The sequence below is a fragment of the Leopardus geoffroyi genome, chromosome B3 (genome assembly GCF_018350155.1).
Source record: "Leopardus geoffroyi isolate Oge1 chromosome B3, O.geoffroyi_Oge1_pat1.0, whole genome shotgun sequence".
In the NCBI taxonomy this organism is placed as follows: domain Eukaryota; kingdom Metazoa; phylum Chordata; class Mammalia; order Carnivora; family Felidae; genus Leopardus; species Leopardus geoffroyi.
The window spans coordinates 13,123,370-13,144,864 of NC_059337.1; the positions used below are offsets into that span (position 1 = coordinate 13,123,370).

At 41.7% G+C, this 21,495-nt stretch overlaps 1 protein-coding gene across 9 annotated transcripts in view; it reads left to right on the forward strand.

The window, feature by feature from the left end:
* The window catches only part of MCTP2 (multiple C2 and transmembrane domain containing 2), a 241,814-nt gene that overhangs the window by 156,465 nt on the left and 63,854 nt on the right, over positions 1-21,495 (forward strand). For all 9 annotated transcript variants that reach the window (XM_045448744.1, XM_045448743.1, XM_045448740.1 and 6 more), the window contains 3 exons: positions 5,041-5,142; positions 7,796-7,870; positions 9,951-10,070. In XM_045448744.1, the coding sequence (XP_045304700.1) occupies positions 5,041-5,142; positions 7,796-7,870; positions 9,951-10,070 (297 nt within the window). The remainder of the gene's footprint in view (positions 1-5,040; positions 5,143-7,795; positions 7,871-9,950; positions 10,071-21,495) is intronic.

Consider the following 21,495-nt stretch of genomic DNA (forward strand, 5'->3'; position numbering starts at 1 on the left):
GGTCAGAATTTAATCTCCATACATCTGCCTCTGAAGTTTTACATTTTATCCAATACACTAAGATCCCATTTTCATAAGATGAGTAAATACAACTGTCTAGTGAAAACTAGAGATGTTAAAAAATATATATATAAACGTGATGTTTTCTTCTTTTAAACCATTTTTATAAATTTTACACAATTCTTATAATTAATGTATGTTACTTTTATAAGGTAGCTTCTCTTTTATTTTTTTAAATGCTTATTTATTTATTTTGAGAGTGAGAGAGAGGAGGAGGAGGAGGAGGAGGGGCAGAGGGAGAGGGAGAGAGAGAATCCCAAGCAGGCTCCACGCTGTTAGCACAGAGCCCCACACGGGGCTCAATCCCACGAACCATGAGAGCGTGACCTGAGTCGAAATCCAGAGTGAGATGCTCAACCAACTGAGCCACCCAGGCGCCCCTGTATCGTTCCTTTTCTTAAACCAACTGTTAGTTTTATTCATGCATATTGATTACGACTAACTTTTCTATTGAATTCGTTGGTAACTGGTCACATCAAGGAAGTTTATAGTAAAGCATAATTCTTTAAAGAGAGTTCCAGCTGAGAAAAAGATTTCGGTCCCTGTTCCACATACCAACTTCTGTTATATGCTGGCTAAAAAAATGTTTTCTAAAAAATGAATGTAGTATCTTTTTGACTAAAAATTTGGTTTTGTCACCCAACTTTTAAAGAGTTACTCGTATTTACTATGCTAATGCTTGTTTAAGAAGATTTAATTTAACTCTTTTCAATAAAAATATATATATATTGAATAGTTTAAAGATGATTTCAGGTCAGATTAAGATCTAAACCAGACGGGGGGGCACCCGGGTGGCTCAGTCAGTTAAGCGTCCGACTTCGGCTCAGGTCGTGATCTCACGGTTCGTGGGTTCGAGCCCCGCGTCGGCCTCTGTGCTGACAGCTCAGAGCCTGGAGCCTGCTTTGGATTCTGTCTCTTTCTCTCTCTGCCCCTTCCCACTTGTACTCTGTCTCTCTGTCCCTCAAAAATAAATTAATGTAAAAAAAAAAATCTAAACCAGACTATCTTCTCTGTAACTTGTCCTCTGGCTCCAAAATCCTGAATCATTACTCAGAAACACACTTCCCGTACTCTTATATTCACTGGCTCATTTAACCAGGAATTAACTCTTAGCATGATCTTTTTTTCTTTTTATTTATTTTTTAATGTTTTTATTTCTTTTTGAGACAGAGAGAGAGCAAGTGAGCAGGGGAGGTGCAGAGAGAGAGGGAGACACAAAATCCAAAGCAGGCTCCAGGCTCTGGGCTGTCAGCACAGAGCCCGATGCAGGGCTTGAACCCACGGACCGCGAGATCATGACCCAAGCCAAAGTTGGACGCTCAACCGATTGAGCCACCCAGGCGCCCCAGCATGAGCTTGATAAAACCTTTCTGATAGATCATGTTTTTTTTTTTTCTTTTCTTTTTTTTTTTTTTTTTTTTAATAAAAGGACATGGGGGTGCCTGGGTGGCGCAGTCGGTTAAGCGTCCGACTTCAGCCAGGTCAGATCTCGCGGTCCGTGAGTTCGAGCCCCGCGTCAGGCTCTGGGCTGATGGCTCAGAGCCTGGAGCCTGTTTCCAATTCTGTGTCTCCCTCTCTCTCTGCCCCTCCCCTGTTCATGCTCTGTCTCTCTCTGTCCCAAAAATAAATAAACGTTGGAAAAAAAAAATTAAAAAAAAATAAAAGGACATGAACATGCCCATTTCCCTGATTGTTGAAGTCATATTTCTAATTATATTAAATCCATATTGGGAAGCCTGGGCGGCTCAGTCAGTTAAGCGTCCGACTTTGGCTCAGGTCATGATCTCATGGTTTGTAGGTTCAGGCCCCATGTTGGGCTCTGTGCTGACAGCTCGGAGCCTGGAACCTGCTTCAGATTCTGTGTCTCCCTCTCTCTCTGCCCCTCCCTTGCTCCCACCCTCTCTCTCTCTCTCTCTCTCTCTCTCTTTCTCTCAAAAGTAAATAAACATTAAAAAAAAAGATTAAATCTATATTACTGTTCTGTAGAGATGCCTTCCCCCAATTATTGCCTAATATCTGTGCTTTTTACCTACGAAAAGGTGAGTATGCAAAATGTGTATAAGTCATTTGGAAGAATTGTCTCATAACAGGCTAAAGACATGATCTGTTATTTTACCCAAAGACCCTTATCTTCCAGTGACATTAAATCATCTCAGATGTGAACCCAGGAAGACTCTCCACATGAATTTAGAGACCTCCTTTTGTCATATAACGAAAACTGTATCATCCTTTTTTGCCTTGATAGACAGACATCTAAAAATTAAGTTTAGATCTTAATTTAAGTGACTATCTCATACCTAGAGACAAAAGCATATATAGATTCTCTGCTCTAAGTTTTCTTTTGGCTGCGTTTTAATTGTTCTACCATTTAATACAGGTTTTAGAATTCTAAAGTGACAGAAATGATTTTCTGAGTTCTAAGTATAAATGATAAACATAATTCTCGACAGGAAAAATATGGCTAGCTTCCCTTTCCTGTTGTAAAGATGCTTTCATACAGCAGTTTGGCAAGTTGAGATGTTCTAGAACTTTTTGTCCTGTGTTCTTGTGTTGGAAGTTAGATTATATATTAAGACTGTGAAAAATCAAAATATTTTAAAAATAGTCCCTTTGGTTACTATTTCAGTGTTTAATTATAATACTAAGTATTCAACTACATTGCCCTGCTGTTAACTTAAAACATATCCCAATTCAAAATAGGATATTTCCTCTTTCCCTTAGTCTTTCTCTTTTCCCAAAAGATACTCCTTATAGCAGACAGACTGAAAAATTGGAACCAACCAAGTGTTCATCAGTAGGAGAATTAATAGGTTCATATCCAGATATTATATAGCAGTTTAAAGAAATGAGGCAGATCTGTATATGTACAAATTATCAAGTCATATCGTAGATGCACAGTGAAGTTGAAAAACGCTATTTCCCACAGGCAAAAAAATTTACTGACTTTTTTTAAAGGATGTATTTATGAATAATAAATCCTCAATACAAATTTAGGAAGGCTACATGCCAAATTCCTATCTAATTTCCATCCGGGGAAAGGAATTGTGGTATTTGTAGAAATTCAAAGGGGCTTTTTTTTTTCTGTAATTTTTCAAACGTTTTACAAATGTATAAACTTGCAATTGACATATTGTAAGATAATATGTGAAAGTGCCCAACATGAATAGCTTTAATTACATCTCTAGCTTTAATAACTGATTTAATGTCCCGGGGTGGATTCTGTGTTTTTGCTGACACAATACTAGGACATTGAAAAAGAGGAAAAAATCATTTACCAAAATACCAAAACCAAATAAAATTACTATAATATATATATATATATTTTTTTTCTACTGATACCTCAAGTTCTTCTGTTGACCTTTCCTAACCCTTAAGAAATCATGGAAATTTTAAGATAACAGTACAATGACGGTGGGTTGAGGGACAGCTAAATTGGACTGAAGTCAGGTTGGCAAGTTGTCATGCTGTTTTTGTATTTATTTCTTTCAACTTTAACACCCACAATTTATTAAGTGAGACTGTGGATAAAAGAGGAAGCTCAGAATCCTGTTTGGACACCGTTTAGGAAGGAAATCAGGTCTTTATGGGGCACCCCCTTCCTCTTAGCCACTGGCCAGGAAAACCATCTTTCTGTTTAAAACCTATTCAATCCGAGAGGTGGAGTGACTTTGGGAAGGAAGGTGACCTCTCCCTTGTAAAGTGGAATGGCTGTGTTTCCCCCCATGACTTATTCATCTCATTTCCACCACTGTTTATAAGAACACTTGTGCTGAATGCTTATAGTGACAGCAATAGTCAGTTAAAATATGGCTCAAATTCCATGCCCTCAAATTCCCTACGTTAATTCGAATCTTTGCTCATTACAATCGCAAATGGAGCTTTTGGGTAGTTCGAGCTTTGCTAATGTCCTTTTGGGGTGAACAGGTATGCTTCTTACAAGCCAAGAGTTTAATCAGTGCCCATACTGCTGTGTATAACAAAAGCATGGCTGGCCCCAAATCTGGAAAGATCTGGTCTTGAAGGGTCCGAGGTCATTTCCAAAATGGAGGTATTTCTCTTAGATGCCTTACATGCCGGGGTCCAATGGCAGATTAGGGCATAAAGGTGATGTGCCCTGCTGACTGAGGGAGGAGATCAGAGGAACTCGTGTATTTTGAAAACTTTTCAGCGTTTTGTGTGTTGTAAATATTTGTGGATTTTGACCTCAGCTTCAGTGATGCTCACGTATTTAATTTGCATTGCTTCACGGCTGTGAAACACCGATCATCTTATTAAAATCAGTCCCTTTATTCATTTCTCAAAAAAGATTTTAATAACTGCTTTGTTCGGAGAGAATTTTAGACTTACAGAAAAGTTGCAGAGATGATCCAGAGTTCCTATATACCCCTCACCTCGTTTCCCTTGAAGTTAAACTTTTCACATTGCCATGGTACATTTGTCAAAACTAAAAAAAGAAACCAGACATTGTGTTTGACTGTTAGCTAAACTCTGGTCTTTATTTGGATTTTACCAGTGTTTCCACTAAGGTCCTTTTTCTGTGCTGGGATCCAACCCAAGGTACCACATTGCATTTAATCATCTTATCTCCTTCTGTCCTCTCATTTGTGACAGTTTCTGAGTCTTCCTTTTTCCCATGACCTTGGCAATCTTGAGAAGTACTGGCCAGGAATTTTGTAGAATACTTATCATTTTTAATAAATAAAAATGTATAACTGCTGGGAGTTTTGAAAGAAAGCCCACATCGACCTATGAATAATTTGTACGACTGATTTTTCCACTAATAACCCAGTTTCAGCCTGGTGGCTGTTACTTTATCTTCTTATCAGTTATAACAGCACTCTCGAATTTAAAGTTGATGCATGATGAATTTCAGATTTGTTGCCTGTCTGCTTCATGGGTGGGTGCCTTGTACAGTCTCAACTTTACCAGTTAAGTTTAACCCCCCTAGAAAGTTTGTATTTTATCTATTGTTTGTGACAGATTCGAGATGGACGACCAAATTGCTACATATTGAAGAATAAAGATTTAGAACAAGCTTTTAAAGGAGCTATTTACTTGGAGATGGACCTCATATATAATCCGGTAAGCCAAGCTGGGCCATACATCCCAGCTTCTCTGTACCTAGCCTGGCGAGACTCAAATCTACGTAAAATGTTTCTGAAATGTTGCAGCTAGAGAGAGAGAGAACAGGGTTTTAAAACTCAGCTATAAAATCAGTTTGGGACAATCCGGTTTTCAGCTCGTATTAATCCTGTTGAGCCAGTAGAATTGATGGTGTTTAATGCTCAATACATCTAAATGTCAAAGAAAAAGAAAAAAAGCAAAAATTGAAGGAGAAATTCGTTTTTTATCTTTATCATCTGTAATGTTCTCTAAGGCAACGATTGGGGGTCAGACAGGTATTTTCAAGCCTCTGACATGTTATTTAGCTGTTAAAGTAGACGTCCTGCGAGCCAACACTATCAAGACAAGTAATTACCCATTTGGAAAGTACAGTTAAGGGAGGAATTTTTAAAGCGTACCTTAAACCTTTAGTTCAATATAAAATATGTAAATATTCCTTTGGCAATCTTTAGGTATGGGCATAAAAATCTGTTTAAAAAATTTTTTTAATGTTTATTTATTTTTTTGAGAGAGAGAGACAGAGTGTGAGTTGGGGAGGGGCAGAGAGAGGGGGAGACACAGAATCGGAAGCAGGCTCCAGGCTGTGAGCTGTAGCCCAGAGTCTGATGCGGGGCTCAAACTCACGGACCCGGAGATCATGACCTGAGCCAAAGTTGGATGCTTCACCAACTGAGCCACCCAGGCGCCCCCAAAATCTGTTTTTTTTTTATAGCATGGATCATGTTTAGTTCTATAACATATTCCTTGCAGCAATATACTCATAACATCTATAATAATACCTAGTTTCTGGTTTTTTACAAGTGGAGATCTACTTGAAAGATACTCAAACAATCTGAATATAGAATTTTCCAGACTGTTTTTTTTCCATCAAATCATTACCTCAATAACAATATCTTTTTTAGTGACTGACCTCGTTATCAAGGCTTTCTAGAGCAACATACATTTCAAGTCTTCGGGTCCATGCTTGGATTTCAATGGTTTCTATGATAATTGATGAAAAATATGGAATTATGATAATGGGCAGAACTGGCATAAACAAGTTCAGAAGTCAGCGCAGTTGATTCTTCGTAGACCTACAATTCGATGGTTGTGAGCAGATTCCTAAGCATGCAGAGAAGTGGCCTACTTAGCTGTGACCATGCATATGCCATGGTGTCAGCAGTAGGTTCTAGAAAGGAAAAGGAGAGCACAGGTTAATCCAGTTAGTGGTATACATGAATGTAGGATAATGGAGCTTTTACAGTAATTATAAGAATGGCGGCCATTTAGTGGCCACCTACAAGGGCCCAGGCTCTGACATTATTTCATTTAATCCTCGCGCTAAACCTGGTAAATAGGTATCATTAATGCCATTTTATGATGAGCAAATGGAATTAAATCAGAGAGCTGATTTACTAGTAAATGAGTGAGTCAGCATCCAGCTCCAGATCTTTCTGTCTCTGCAATTATTCCCGTGCTGCCCCTGTTTCTTGTTTAGCGTAGCTCAGAAATTATTCATAAAATCAAGGACGGAGACATTTTTATGTTTTTATTCTCCACAATGCTAGAACTCTGGGTACAGTCTTCAGTCTGGAAGTGGTTGGTGTTACTTCCTCTTTCCCCCCGTTGATTTGCCTTCAAGGAAAATCCTAAGTGTATCTTGTGCCACAGATGACCCTTCATTTCCTGTTTTCTTCTGACAAGCACTTGAGTATAGACTACGCACAGGGGCGCCTGGGTGGCTCAGTGAGTGCAGCATCCGACGGTGGCTCAGGGTCGTGATCTCACAGTTTGTGAGTTCGAGCCCCTCTTCGGGCTCTGTGCTGACAACTCAGAGCCTGGAGCCTGCTTCCGATTCTGTGTCTCCCTCTCTCTCTGCCCCTCCCCTGTTTGTGCTCTGTTTCTCTCTGTCTCTCAAAAATAAATGAAACATTAAAAAAAATTTTTTTTTAATGTGTAGATTATGCACAAAGGTGAAACCTGAGTTTTAGGGAGGAAATCTTTACGAAAAATACATGCCAGTTATATGATTTTCCAGTTGTCCATCTGATGAAGAAGGACTTGAATTTTATTCCTTGAGACTTCCCTAGAGTATGGTGATTGGGACAAACCGTTTCACCTCTCTCAGCCTCAGTTTATTCCCCATAAGATGGGTCTCAGAGGATACATCTCCTTATTTTTCCATATACTTGGGAGGAAATGAGATTCTCGGTGGAAAGATGTTTCTATAAGCTGGAGACCGGTTTTCACAGACCAAGTATTCCTGGTAAAAATACAGTTTTAAAACCCTGAGAAGGAAGTCTTGCTTTTTAGCGACTAGTCCAAGAACTTCATGAACCCACTCTGGGCCGTGGTTAAAACACCTCTGGTGATTTTCAGAGTGGATACAGCTCACTCCAGAGTCTCCTGGATCCTGTCTCACCTGCCCAAGTGACTAGCTGGTGAAATGAGATCCCCGGAAACACGTGCGGAGCCCAGAGATTAGTCTCCATTTCTCTGCTCCCTGCCGGGGACCTTGGGATCAGAAGATACTGGTTTCCACGTTCTTCCCAGTCATTAACGAGAAAAAGAAGAGAATGAAGTCCGTTTAAATGCTGCCCTTTCCTCTTTCTCAACAATGATGTCTTTCTAGGTCAAGGCGAGTATTAGGACCTTTACTCCCAGAGAAAAGCGCTTTGTTGAAGATAGCCGCAAGCTGTCCAAGAAGGTAGGTGGGTACAGTCAACTGGCTTGCGAGTACACTTAGCACCGGAAGTGCTTATTAGTCATTACTTAGCGGCTCGCCCCACCTCCCTCCTCCCCTCCCTTCCGTCCTTCCTTCCTCCCACCCTCCTCTTCCTCCCCTTCCTCCTCCTCCTTCTCCATGTCTCCGTCTTCTCTCTCTCTCTCTTCCTCCACCCCAGCATTTCTCTCCAGCCCCACTCCTTCCTTGTTCTCCCATCTGTCCCAAAGCAAGTCAGCACAAAAAGAAGGGAAAGACTGGAAACCTATGTTGGATGAAGCAGAAGGAGTCAGCCGCCCATTGATCTCCTGGATCGTTCTATAACCTAGTGTCAGCCTCTGTAGACGTTCTCCCGAATTTACTGGACGTGCCTAGCCTCCTTCAGGTAGAGCCAGTTCCCTGTCTGCCCTTCCAAGGCTTCCGGGAGGTGCTGTGCCCAGAGAGTCCTTCAGTGGATCAGCCCAGCGGATCTTAGGGGCGTCTAGCCTGGAGGTCACCCACGGCCTGCTCCTGCCACTTTCTTATTGTCTAAATATTTGGAATATGTTGGCATTTTACCTCCTTATGAGTTAACTGCTTCCCCCCCCGCCCCCCCACCACCGCTGCCTGTTTCCCTTAATTCCTCTCTCATCAGTTTAATAAAAAGTGAAGATCGTGGCCCAGTAGGGAAAGTTTTGAATTTTTTTTTTTTTTTTTTTTTTTACCGTGACCTTTATGCTTCTTTTCAGAGTCCCTCCCTGTCTTATTCCGATGACACCGTTCAGAATTTCACTCGGTACCTATTGTCCCTCTTCAGTTGTGTAACAAAGAACAAAGTGTCCCTTTTTTAAAGTGTTTATTACTTCCACCATTTCCTGAGGGGTGAGCAGCTGTGGATTACATAAAGCAGTTAAATATAAATGCATCTCCTCAGCCTTTTGTTTCCCATGAACTTGTGGGCACACTTGGGAAGGGCCTGGAATGTCTTTCGAAGGGAGCATCCCGATGTTCTCTTTCGGCCTGCCATAACATGGAGTGTAATATGTGTTGGGTGTAATCTGAGTAAATGTCATTTGTCCTTCTCCTTCTCCTTCTCCTTCTCCTTCTCCTTCTCCTTCTCCCTCTCCCTCTCCTCCTCCTCCTCCTCCTCCTCCTCCTCCTCCACTACCACTGCCTCGTGCCCTATTTACTTGCAAGTTAAAACCCAAGTGGAGGTAGGTGGGGTAGCTGCTTGGCAAACAAGTTGAAATGAATCTGGGTACAACTGGGAGAAAAGACGTGTCCTTTGCCAAACAGGACCTCCACGTGGGGTGGCTTTGAGCTCTGAGAGCATCAGGGGACTGGGGGGCTGAGATCCTGGGGTATGTTAGGATCCTCCCCACGTGCCTCTCGCCACTGTGTCGCCATGTTTTTACACAGTTGAAGCTTGTGTTTATGATCCGAGTGCTTGAGATCACTTACCATGTGACAGCCACAGAGCCCCTAAATTTTCTTCACAGTCTGCAAGGTTAATACCAAGATGGACCCCATTGTAGAAGACAAGAGATGTTAGGAAACGGGTCCGAGGTTGCACAGCCAGGAGGTAGGAGAGCTGGTTCTCCTCCCAGAATTATATTTTCCTATAGGCTTTTTTTTTTTTTCCTGGACTACGTGAGCTAGAATACTTGTACATTTAGTTTCCAAAGTAAAACCATCCATTTACTTCCAAACTAAAATAGATATTCACTCCCATGCTCTCTACCTATCCCTCCCTCTCCCTGCCTCCCCCACCACACACAAATTCACGCACACATGAAATGCCAGGCTGCTGTAGCTTTTACCAGCTCAGTTTTGTCCTGAACACTATTGAAACAGGCTCTTCTCCATCAAAAGAGCTGTAAAATGCATTGTATGTTTTTCCCTCTCTGGATGATCGTATTTAAAAAATATATATTTTTTAGAAGAGGTGTTAGGACTTTTGCTTTCTATTATTATTTTTTTAATTGGCAGCTATACACAAAATAAGTTAAATGCCCAAGCTGCCTGATCTAAAGAGAATATTTGGAGTATTTAAATCTAGTTCCATTTTCCATTTTTTTTTTATTAGATCTTATCAAGAGATGTAGACCGTGTGAAAAGAATCACCATGGCAATGTGGAATACAATACAGTTCCTTAAAAGCTGCTTCCAGTGGGAATCCACGTTAAGAAGTGCAGTAGCGTTTGTGGTAAGCTTCCTTTTTTATGTTCAGATGATTTGCCTCTGAGTCCCAAATCCAAATGCAGATGGGTTTTATTTTACGGACGTGAAGCAGAATAACACGCGTTCAACATAGCTGAAGTTCACACCTGTAAGGAAACCGTAAATGGTATCCGTTCATCTTTCCGAAATACACCACAGCATGGGTGATTATACTGGAGATGTCTTCGTAAGAGTGTACTTACATCAGATTTGCCATTGGAAATCCTTTAAATTACCCAAATCTTACTCCTAGGCTATCAGTAAATTTAAGAGATCCAACGTTTAGATATTTTTAAATGGTTTTTGTTCACTTAAGAATGTGTCTCTGGGGGCGCCTGGGTGGCGCAGTCGGTTAAGCGTCCGACTTCAGCCAGGTCACGATCTCGCGGTCCGTGAGTTCGAGCCCCGCGTCGGGCTCTGGGCTGATGGCTCAGAGCCTGGAGCCTGTTTCCGATTCTGTGTCTCCCTCTCTCTCTGCCCCTCCCCCGTTCATGCTCTGTCTCTCTCTGTCCCAAAAATAAATAAACGTTGAAAAAAAAAAAAAAAAAAAAAAAAAAAAAAGAATGTGTCTCTGTACATGGTGGTGATTATTATATTAGCATTAACTGTGTCTGTATCAGTCCCTCCGTGGTATACATTTCTCTCCCCCTGTCCCAGTGAATGCCAGTGTTTTTTTTGAAAAAGGACAGGTGAAAAATCACATGACTACCTTGCTCTAATTTATGTGTTGAGTAAGTATTCACCAATTTGATCCCAAAATTTATTCATATCAAACCACTTGAGTCATAATTGATGACCTCCCATTACATGGTGACCCAGCACCACAAAAGAGAGTGACTGATGTGTGTGAGATGCGCTCTTCTCTCTGATGATGCTGGCCCGACCTTATGAGGTGTAATAAAATCACAGAATCTCAGCAGAGCAGCAAGAGATCGTAAAATCACCCAAGTTAACCCCTGAGAGTCCAGGAATCTGACGAGGCCTTGAAAGTTGGTGCAGGGCCCCTCACATTACATCTCTGGACATTCTCCGCCATTCGCAAAAGGACTTGTTCTTGATGAGATTGGTCTTGTCAGACGTGACCAAATCTCTCCACTGCTAATCTGGTGCCTTTTATATCACGCCATTAATCTGTGTAAGGTGCAAACATCACAATAGGGCCTGATAGGGATGTGTGAGTGATTCTGAGTCATGATCATTGGTAAATCATGATCCATCTTGTCTCTGGTTTTTGTTGTTGTTGTTGTTGTTTGTTTGTTTGTTTGAATTGTCATTGGTCTCTCCTACCCCACAGGCATATCCTCATTAAAACACACACACACACACACACACAAAACGACAACAAAAAAAACCTATGATGTCTGTGGCTTCAAGGTCACTCCCACTGTTATTCCATAAGCAAGTGTACCAGCTCCACAAGAGGCTTTTTCTTTGCCATGGAGAACATTCTGTTAGGTCTAATTAATTTTAGATTTTCATTGCTTCAAGATGTAGCAGGCCTCTCATGGCTGCGACCTTGACCTTTAATATACTTTTTCTTTGGTCTGAAGTTGCTGAAAATAATCGGCCGTAGTAAAAACATGAGTAAGAATGTTATTAATCCGTATCTGTCTTTGTCTTGGCATTTATTCATCTTCTTCCCTTTCTTACGTTCTCCTCAGCTGGGGGCTTCATGCGTTGGCTTCCTCTGCAGCCTCCCCCGCCCCCCCCCCTTCACTCCCCACCTGAATTCTCTTCAAAAACTTTCCACGGAATGTTCTCTTGTGATTCTGGGCAAAAGAGGAAAGTCAACACAATTGGTGGCTTCTTCCAGTCAGCACCCCAGCCAGCCCCTGTGAGGAGGAGAGGATTTCCTCCTTCTTGAGCTTGATTTCTGGCAGTGTGATTTTTAGAAAAACAGAGCTCCATTGCACTGGCTCATGTAGGGGTGTGACAGAAATGATTAATGGGCTGCCGGCCTGATCTGAGGAAAGATTAGAACAAATGAATAGAAATAGGTTGTCTGCTGCGGGGGGGGGGCGCTTCTAAACGGGAAGGGAGCTTTGGCAGTGGGGCCCCCTGTGCTCCGTCCGGTGTGAGGGTCGTCCCTGCGGCCACCGCACCGGGGAGCACATGGCCAGGCTGGCAGCCACAGGCGGCCACATCATCCTTTCAAGGCCCCGTGGCCCACAAAACGGAAGATAAAGGGGGCTCTCTTCTTGCTGGCTCGCCACAATGTGACTTCGCAAGAATACCTGGGTTTGGAAGACGCTGGGAGTCTCCACTGTCGGTGTGTGCCAGGGGACATTTGCCACTGGGCATCGGTGAAACCGTGCAGTCATTTAAGAATGATGCACATGCGCCTTTTCTCTGAAGGTCCGGGAACGGAGGGTGCTGCCTTAAAAGCAGGCAGTCTTCAGTTTTAATTTGAAATTCCGTGTTGGAATGTTCATCCCAGGCTTGCTTGGGCCAGCCGTGGCAGATGTCAGCGATACGACAGATCCGGAGAGGTGGTATCTCCCCTCCCTAAGCCGATGAAGTGTATCTTATTAGAGGATGTCTCGGCCAGCCCTACCGTCATGGTCATTCCAAGACTATTTCTGCTCCTAAGGCAAGAGCGTGCAAAAACAATATTTTTAGGATAGAATTAAAAAAATATATATATACATATATATGTATACGTATATACACATATATACGTATATATGTATATATACACATATATACGTATATACGTATATATACATATTTATATATATAAATATAAATTTAAAATAAATATAAAATTTAAAATAAATATAAATATGTATATATATAAAATATATATATGTATATATATATAAAATACAGTAGGGGAGACTAACATATATATATGTATGTTAGTCTCCCTTACTATATTTTAAGATTATGGGCATCCAAGCCTTCATTTGGGGGGAAAATATTTCGTTTTTGTGGCTCTTGCCTACCTACTTAGGTTAGCCACCTGTAGAGTACGGATGGGCGATATCAAGCTTAGGGGCCACCCTTGGCTGGGGTCCTGGGTCCTTGCCTCCGTGGACTCCGTTAAGGGTTGTCTTTCTGCAAAGTGTTGGATCCTCAGGTGACCTGGGCCAGAGAGAGAAGAAGGGGAGCCCGTAATGCCAAAGCCACACTTCTGCTCTTATAGCCATCGCTGCCTCCAGATGGAGAGCACCGGACTTGTCCCTGGTGGTGCGCATTGCTTCCCTCCTGTGATCTACGGAGGACAGACCTGAACCAAGGTCTCAGGCCAAGGTTTTACTAAACAATAGGATGGCGTTTGAAGGCCTTTCTGTATCCGAAACGAGGATGAGTGGTACCTGAGGGTTCGCTGCACAGGTGTGAAAGGAACCATTTTTGCTGAGCCAGTTCCTAGTGGGGCTTCTCCTTCCCCTAGAGGTCCAGGAAGTGACTCTAGCGTTGTAAGCTAAGGGCAGAACTCAAGGCATTTTTTTTCTAACTTCTGTTCTGTCAGATGACGTAAAATAGCCTGTTGACATCACGTGAGAGTCTCTGTTTTGAGATGATGCAGAGCATGGACATTGTAGGATCGTGTTCAGTTGTATTCTGGCTATTAATATTAAGACTCTGTGAAAGCAGGGGTACCTGGGGGGCTCAGTCGGTTAAGCGTCCCACTTCAGCTCAGGTCATGATCTCAGGGTTTGTGGGTTCGAGCCCCGCATCCGGCGCTGTGCTGACAGCTCAGAGCCTGGAGCCTGCTTCAGATTCTGTTGTCTGCCTCTCCCTCTCTGCCCCTCCCCGGCTCGCACTCTGTCTCTGTCTCTCAAAAATGAACATTAGAAAAAATTTTTAAGACTCTGTGAAAGCAACGCATGCATTTTCTAAAGGTTCCTATGGGTGTGTATATGGATATATCATATCTTGTTGAAAGCAGGGTTAAAGACAAGCAGCCTATCAAGCTACAAGTCCGCATGGTGTTTGGTCACAAGTGGGTGGACAAACATTGAAGGATTTATCTTATTAGACTGTCCAGGCGTAAACCTCTCCACCATGGGATTAATCCCCTGTCCACTTACACGGGTGGCCGTCTTCTCAATACTCCGAGAGGAAAGTTGTCTTTAATTCGCTGACACCTGCCAAGCAAATGCGACTATATAATGTTTAATTCATCGTTATCGTCAGCAATTAAATTGGGGTTTTTTTCAGAGCAAACCATTCCACACCATGCGTCTGCAGGCTCAGTTTTCTTTATTTGCTAGAATGACTGCGGAAAATCTTGCTCATTATGTCTTTTGAGTCTTTCTGTTTCTTCCAGGTTTTCTAGATGTGTTACTGCATTGCGTTTCCTGAGCTTTACTTGTTTTCAATTAAATATCCGTTTCTTTTCTTTTCTTCTGCTCAGAACGTCATATTCTCAGCTTTTTCCAATTGCAAAACAAATTCATAGGAGATGTCAGCTATTGACAGGGGTCAAAGGTAACTAAAAATCATGCCTCGAAGAAGCACATCTGTGTGTTTCCCTATGACTGGATTTGTAATTACATGTGGTATTTCATAGACCTGCGTGTGGTCATTCTCAGACATAGACTTTGACCTCTCGGGGTCTTTAATAGCTCATGTTTCAGAGCTTACTGTGTGTTAGGCACAGTCCGAAGCATCTTACAAGTGTTACCATTTAGAAGTCTCACCAATCCCTGCTGATGTCGATATCGGTTATTACCTTCTTTATGCGGATGACAAAAATGAGCCCAAAGAGGTAAAATAGAGTATCAGAACTCACGGGCTTTTAAGAAGCACGGGCTGGGATATTAACCCAAATCACCAGGCTATAGAGTCCATGTGTTTAACCATTGGGCTATACTACCTCTCACTGATGTTCAAGATGCAGTGATTATGGTCCTTGTATTTAGATAGATGATAATGACTGTAGGGACATCTATATCGGTCATTTCAGATATGTATTTAGATGTTATGAGTGGGTGTTAAGCCTTTTCCAAGATGCCTTGTGGGGGGGGGGGGAAGAAAACCCTCATCATTTGAGTGGGAATAATTCTCTGTCATGATCATCGTATTCACAAGAGATAGAGCCAGAATTAAAGAAGCACAAGGTGCAAATGTCTGTACTATCTCCGGAGAACAGCCCAGACCCTGGGAATCATGTGTGTTAAGACATCCTTGGAATAGCTTGATAGTCTGGAAAATCTCAGTGCCTGGTTCCAGACTGAGCCCCATGTGGGAGACTGAGTTATTTTTACCCACTTTGTAGGGGAAGCTCTTGGATGATGGAGAAGGATTTTCAAGAGAGCGTGAAGGCTGAAAACCACTCCATGAAAGGGTCATGGATGGAATCTACACTTTTGCCAGATTCTTTTTGAGAATTCCAGGTTGTTCAAAATAAGGGATGGGTAGAGCCAAGCACATTCATCTACGTATCTACATTAATGCATTCCTTCCAGATGTCTTAAAACAGCAGCTCTCAGAGAAATAGACCCATATTTCTAGTGTGTGGGGGCGGAGAATGGGTGCTCTATTGTCTATCCCTGTATTTCAGTACAAATATGTGATTTAAAGATAGTTAAGATGAATTGAATTTGCTCTCAAAAGATAATTCTGCGTTGTGATATTTATATTGTGAAACCAACCATCCATGTGGGGTTTTTGTTTGTTTGTTTTGTTTTTCTATTGGGAACTTGAATGTAACAAACCCCAATATTGTCTGTAAAGAGACCTAAAGTTGCATTGTGGCCTAAGTGAATTATTTTTTTTTCATATGACCAAAAAAAAAAAAAAAAAAAAGAAAAGAAAAAAAAAACATTTACTTGACAGATGGCATCATCAGAAGATTATTTTAAATAACCAAGGCCTCCTAATGCTGTAAAAAAGGGTTGCATTTTTTGTTTCATTTTTCCACTAGTGTTTCAGGCACACACCTATTGCATCAAGCAGGGGAGGCAAGTCTGTGGGGCATTGATGGATTCCTTATTTTATTAAATTTTTACTTGGACGTTTGATGTTAAAAAGCAATCTAAATCTACCATATATCAATGGGTCTCTTCATAAAGCTATGATTTTAACATCTGTGACTTTTTCCCTCAATTTTTTGAGTGTCAGAAAAATGAAGAATTTCTTCTTCAGGGTCGACAGGGCCTGCAAAATGATACATAATTTAAAGCATCAATCAACCTGCCCAGCCCCTCCCTGTAAGGTTAAAAAATACCATTCCCCACTTTCTTAGTGATGTCCCATATTTAACATACACAAATCCTTCACTTTTAGAGATCCTGGGATGTTGAGAAATATGAAATGATTTCACACTGAACTCAAAAACAACAGCAGCAGTAACAGAATGGACCCTTTCAACCCACACGCACACATGTGCTTAAACATATGCACACACACATGCACACACACACACACACACACACACAGACTAAGAAGCAAAGGTATTCGGGGAATACAAAGTTTCCCCATGGAAGATTTTGTGAGAATGGCTTAGCTAGCATTTCATAGGAGATCCTGAGGATTGCTTCTGTCCATGATCCATTCCGTGGCCTGAAGAACGTTCAGATTGAATTTACTTTGCTACGCACAACCACTATCATGTGGAATTTTGTTTCAAGTAGGACTATTAAAATAGTGCTGGTCCATATCTTTTTGATGCTTCTGATATTTATGTGTTCACTGTGTCTAAAAGATTTACTTCTTCTTTAAGTTCTATCATCAATTTATTTACAGCTAGATGCACCTGCATTTGATCAAACATTTGGTGGTGGTTTCATATCCACCAGAAGTCAGTTGTATGTGCAAAACAGACATTCCTGCATGTTTGGTAGGTGTTCTTGCACTTACAGCTCAAGGTTAACAGTATTTCTCTAAAGCCGAAAAAAAATCCAGTTATAATAACCATTTTGTCTGGAGGAGAAGATATTTTTTGACATTCTAAATGTATACGTCCATACATATGCTCAAAATGTACATAAATATATTGTATAAAATGCTGAAGATATTTGACAGTTTATTGTTTTATTAACATTTATAAGATGATTTCCCAAATCTCCGTTTTCACAGAGGACTACATAGTATACCTTCAAAAATATTTTAAGGGTTTTTTTTTTTTTCCAGCACTTTTTCATAAGAACAATCCATCAGTTGCCCATTGTGATTATAATTTTTACAACATAATTGTACCTTCTATTGACAACTTCTCAGGCATTAACTAATTATGCCATTTAATAAAATTATAGTAATTGCATTAAAAGATTATCTGTTGAAAATTTAAAAGGACACTCTTCACTATTCTCGCGTATTTTCATGTTTATATTTTCCACTCTACAATTGAATTGCACTTTCAGACAGAATCATAGCTATGTGGACTGAAATCAGGTGGCATTTTGGAGCGTCCCAATTTTGACTAGTAAGCGTTAGATCTCATTTTTTTTTTCAGATCTTCTTCTTCTTCTTCTTTTTTTTTTTTTTTTTTAATTCCTGGAAGAGCATACATGGCCAGTCTTCACATGGCCCCATTCGATAGCAAGTGAATGGTTAACTCTCACTTCTGTATTATAGGTCCAGGCTCTGTATGGGAATGCTTCTGTCATTACCTACTGCTTCCCCTACACTTTCTATCGGGATGCGCTCAGACACACACATTTTCTGCCTTCTGTGATTTTTCAGGCTGGGGGCCATGATCTTTGGCCGATTGCAGTGAATTCAGGCTAGTTCTAGGTCTCTCTACTGTCCAGAGATACCCACACTGTTCATTTAAACTTGGTCCTGAGCATAGGGTCTTAAATCTTTGCGAAAGAAAAGCCTCTTGAGACGATGTCACTCCTTGACTTAGCCAATGCCTTCTTCAGGGTTGCCCTTTTCATTCCCTTCCTCACTTTCCACAATCATTGCATGTCTCGTGTCCCATGTACTGTTAGATATTGAGATACAAAAATGAAACTGCCGTGCTAAGTCCTTACTGGTCTCTTATCCAGCACCCCTCTCTCTTTCCCCGTCTCCCTCCATTCATCCCTCTCTCTTCCTCTTTGTCATCCATCTGCCCCTCCTTCCAGCTGCTCCCCAGCACCTCTCCCCATTTCTCTTGCCACCCGCCTGCTTCTCTCCCCTACCCTCTTACATCTGAAACCACAGAGGTGCCACACAATGATTAAAGCACTCCATAAGAAAAATCAAATTTGTCCTTTGGAGATCAACTTAGATACTATTCATGAGGATAGTTTAAAAATATTCAATGGGCTACACATGTGGGTAGGGATTATTATCTGATATAACGATCGGTAGGCACGGTGTTGTTCTAACTCAGAGGCCTCTCTAAAGCAGGCACACGCACACGCGTAGGCACGTAGTTGCCGCTTCCTTGCAAAGGATGTTATGTGAGGACTTGTGGAGGACCTGTTCCAGGACAGGGCAGAAGTGCAAATCATAGTATTATATGCCATACAATTAGCGTTCAAGAGTCACCTCTTTTTAATGCTGATTCACGTGCTTGGAACCACCAAATGCAAAGCATGTGGTTCTATCTTTAAAGCTAGAGAGTACTAAAAAAAAAAAAAAAAAAAGCTATGAGCTGTGAGAATATTCTTCATGTTTGACCTAACCTAATTAATTCTTCACATCAAAGGTGAAGAAATTGTATTTCTATGCCCTAATAGTTCAGGTTAATGTCAAACACTAAAGGCACATTCAGTGTAACGTGGCTGTATGATACAAGGATCGTATTAGGACCCTGGGAGCTCCAGAATGAAAAAGGCCCTGTGTACCTGTTAGGTACACAGTAGGCTTCTAATGAGTGCTTCTTGGAAGGGTGCTAGAATCAGTGAAGACCATTTTTTACCAGATAATGCTTTCTTTTATTATTTATTTTTTATTTTTTTTAATTAACGTTTATTTATTTTTGAGACAGAGAGAGACAGAGCATGAACGGGGGAGGGGCAGAGAGAGAAGGAGACACAGAATCGGAAGCAGGCTCCAGGCTCTGAGCCATCAGCCCAGAGCCCGACGCGGGGCTCGAACTCACGGACCGCGATATCGTGACCTGAGCTGACGTCGGACGCTTAACCGACTGAGCCACCCAGGCGCCCCGATAATGCTTTCTTTTTATTCTAACTTCTCCTCTGACTGTAACAGCCTAGGTCCCCATCAGAGGGTACAGTCCATAGACCGCCTTCATCATAACCTCGTTTAAGGTGCCTTTTCCTACCTTTTTCTCAAGGCTGCCTATCCAGAGTGGGTGCTAATCTACAGCAAAAGGGCCACAAGGCAGCCAGCGGTAGGGGAATGAAGGGAACTAACAAGTCTCTAACCCGGGTCAATAGCCCCTGAATGTCCGGGGGATTTTATTTGTGATTCTTATAGAGATGAGTACTTCTCCATCTCTCCCTCTGTTTCTATATGTGACGCCTGGATGATGCAAGCATCTTGCACGATGCCAAAATGGAAAAGAATATGTAGAAATAGAAGCAGAGGAAGAAAGAGCCCCAGAGTGTGTGAAAACAGTCCTAAGTGATTCTCTGCGTTGGTCTGGACCTGTTGAAGAGTGTTGCTCAGTCCTTGTATTTCTGGCTAATTTGATACCGTCTTTTTTTTTTTTTTTTTTTTTTTCTTTTGTGGTCCGAGCTTCGTCGTTTGTTTCTAAGCTGTCATTTTTATTAGTCTCTCTGGCTGATCTTTGGGGCTCCCCATCAGGTGGCGTGTGTTCTCCGTTGTCTGGCTGGGCTTGGCAAGCCGATGGCCCTTTTATTGCCGTGTGCAATGCGGGCATGCCTGCCTTAGCCTGTAGCCTGTAATTAGACCCACCACAGGTGACAGTTACAGGAGAGCCTGGTAATCATTCTAGCTGCCTGATCTGATGTTTATGGAGAGAAACCTTCTTTGTGGTCTGGTTAGGGTTTACTCTGCTATATTGTACTTTTGCCCTTTGATTTATGATTTGGGAAGGCGTGTTTGGCTACCTCTTTTCCTCCCTTGGTGTTGTGCCGTTGGCTTTTTAGATAACAGCTCATTTTTTGGCGATTTTCAGCGGCCGATATTCCAGCCCTGACGTTCACTAAAAAAGATGCGAAGACAATTAAAATCCAGTTCAATCTTTTATCATCTAAGCCATATTTCTGCACGGTGTTCATTGACTTCTAATGTCACTGGGATTTTTTAGAGTTCAACGCCGTATCTTTTTCGCTGGCCCTTTACTTTTTTATTTCTGAGCAGGCTTTAAAAAATTTTTACTTTAAGTCATTGAAGAGGCTTGATTCAAAATCAAAGAAGTGCTTCAACTTGTCAAAAAAAAAAGGGAGTGAGGAGAGAAAAGAAATACACTTCTTTTTTTTTAAATTTTTTTTTTTTTCAACGTTTATTTATTTTTGGGACAGAGAGAGACAGAGCATGAACGGGGGAGGGGCAGAGAGAGAGGGAGACACAGAATCGGAAACAGGCTCCAGGCTCCGAGCCATCAGCCCAGAGCCTGACGCGGGGCTCGAACTCCCGGACCGAGAGATCGTGACCTGGCTGAAGTCGGACGCTTAACCGACTGCGCCACCCAGGCGCCCCAACACTTCTTAGCTCACTTGGTGTTGAAAACAAGACCCTCGTGGCTTCCGTTCGAACTCTGGAGAAGCATGGAGCTATAGAATGTTAAATCAGAGGACCTTTCACATCCGTCCGCATGAGAAGAAACTGAAGCCTTCGGGAAAGGGATTTTTCCCAAGGCCTCCTGGCTTGTGAGAACACAGGATGCTTAGCCCCTGTACCGCCTGTATGATACGTGATGTGTGCTGTTATAAACTTTGCAGTTATGGTTTTAGTTCATGAGTATGAACTACATCTACACGGTAGCCGAGAATTATGTTATTGAAAATGAAAGCAGCCTTTTCCCCATGTCTTACATTTGAGAAATATTCTATAAGTCCGCAGACCTGCTTCTCAGAAGGGTAATATGCCCCGGAGGAACAAAAATCTGTATCATTACTCTGTGTGCATCTGGGTAACCCGTTACTTTCAGGTGACGGGGCTTTCTAATCCAGACTTTAGGGTGACAGTGACGAAGATAACATGATGATCGTGATGGTGGTGATAATCTGTGCTTTCGTGTGTTTTAAGTTTCGACCTCTGCTCTTAAAACCTGTTCTTTATTGGGCTACAGTAAAATGCGTAGTGTCACCTTTGTCTTTTGTTTAAAAGCAACAGAACACTAAGTATGAATTTGCTAATATATTTTTTTTCCTCTGGAAGAAGTCAGGCATGTGCAATTAAAAACTTCTTTGGAAGCTATTCGTTAGCAAAAACTGCCTTCCTTGGGAACCATTGAAGTCCTCACAATTTTTGTAAGGAAATTTCCATGGGCTAACTTTCCATCAGAAGTTGCAAAATTAGAAAATGTGATGTGTGTTTTGCTGTTAAAAAAAAAATGGCTGCCTGTGGCCACAGTCACCTACACCTCTTTCATAGATTTA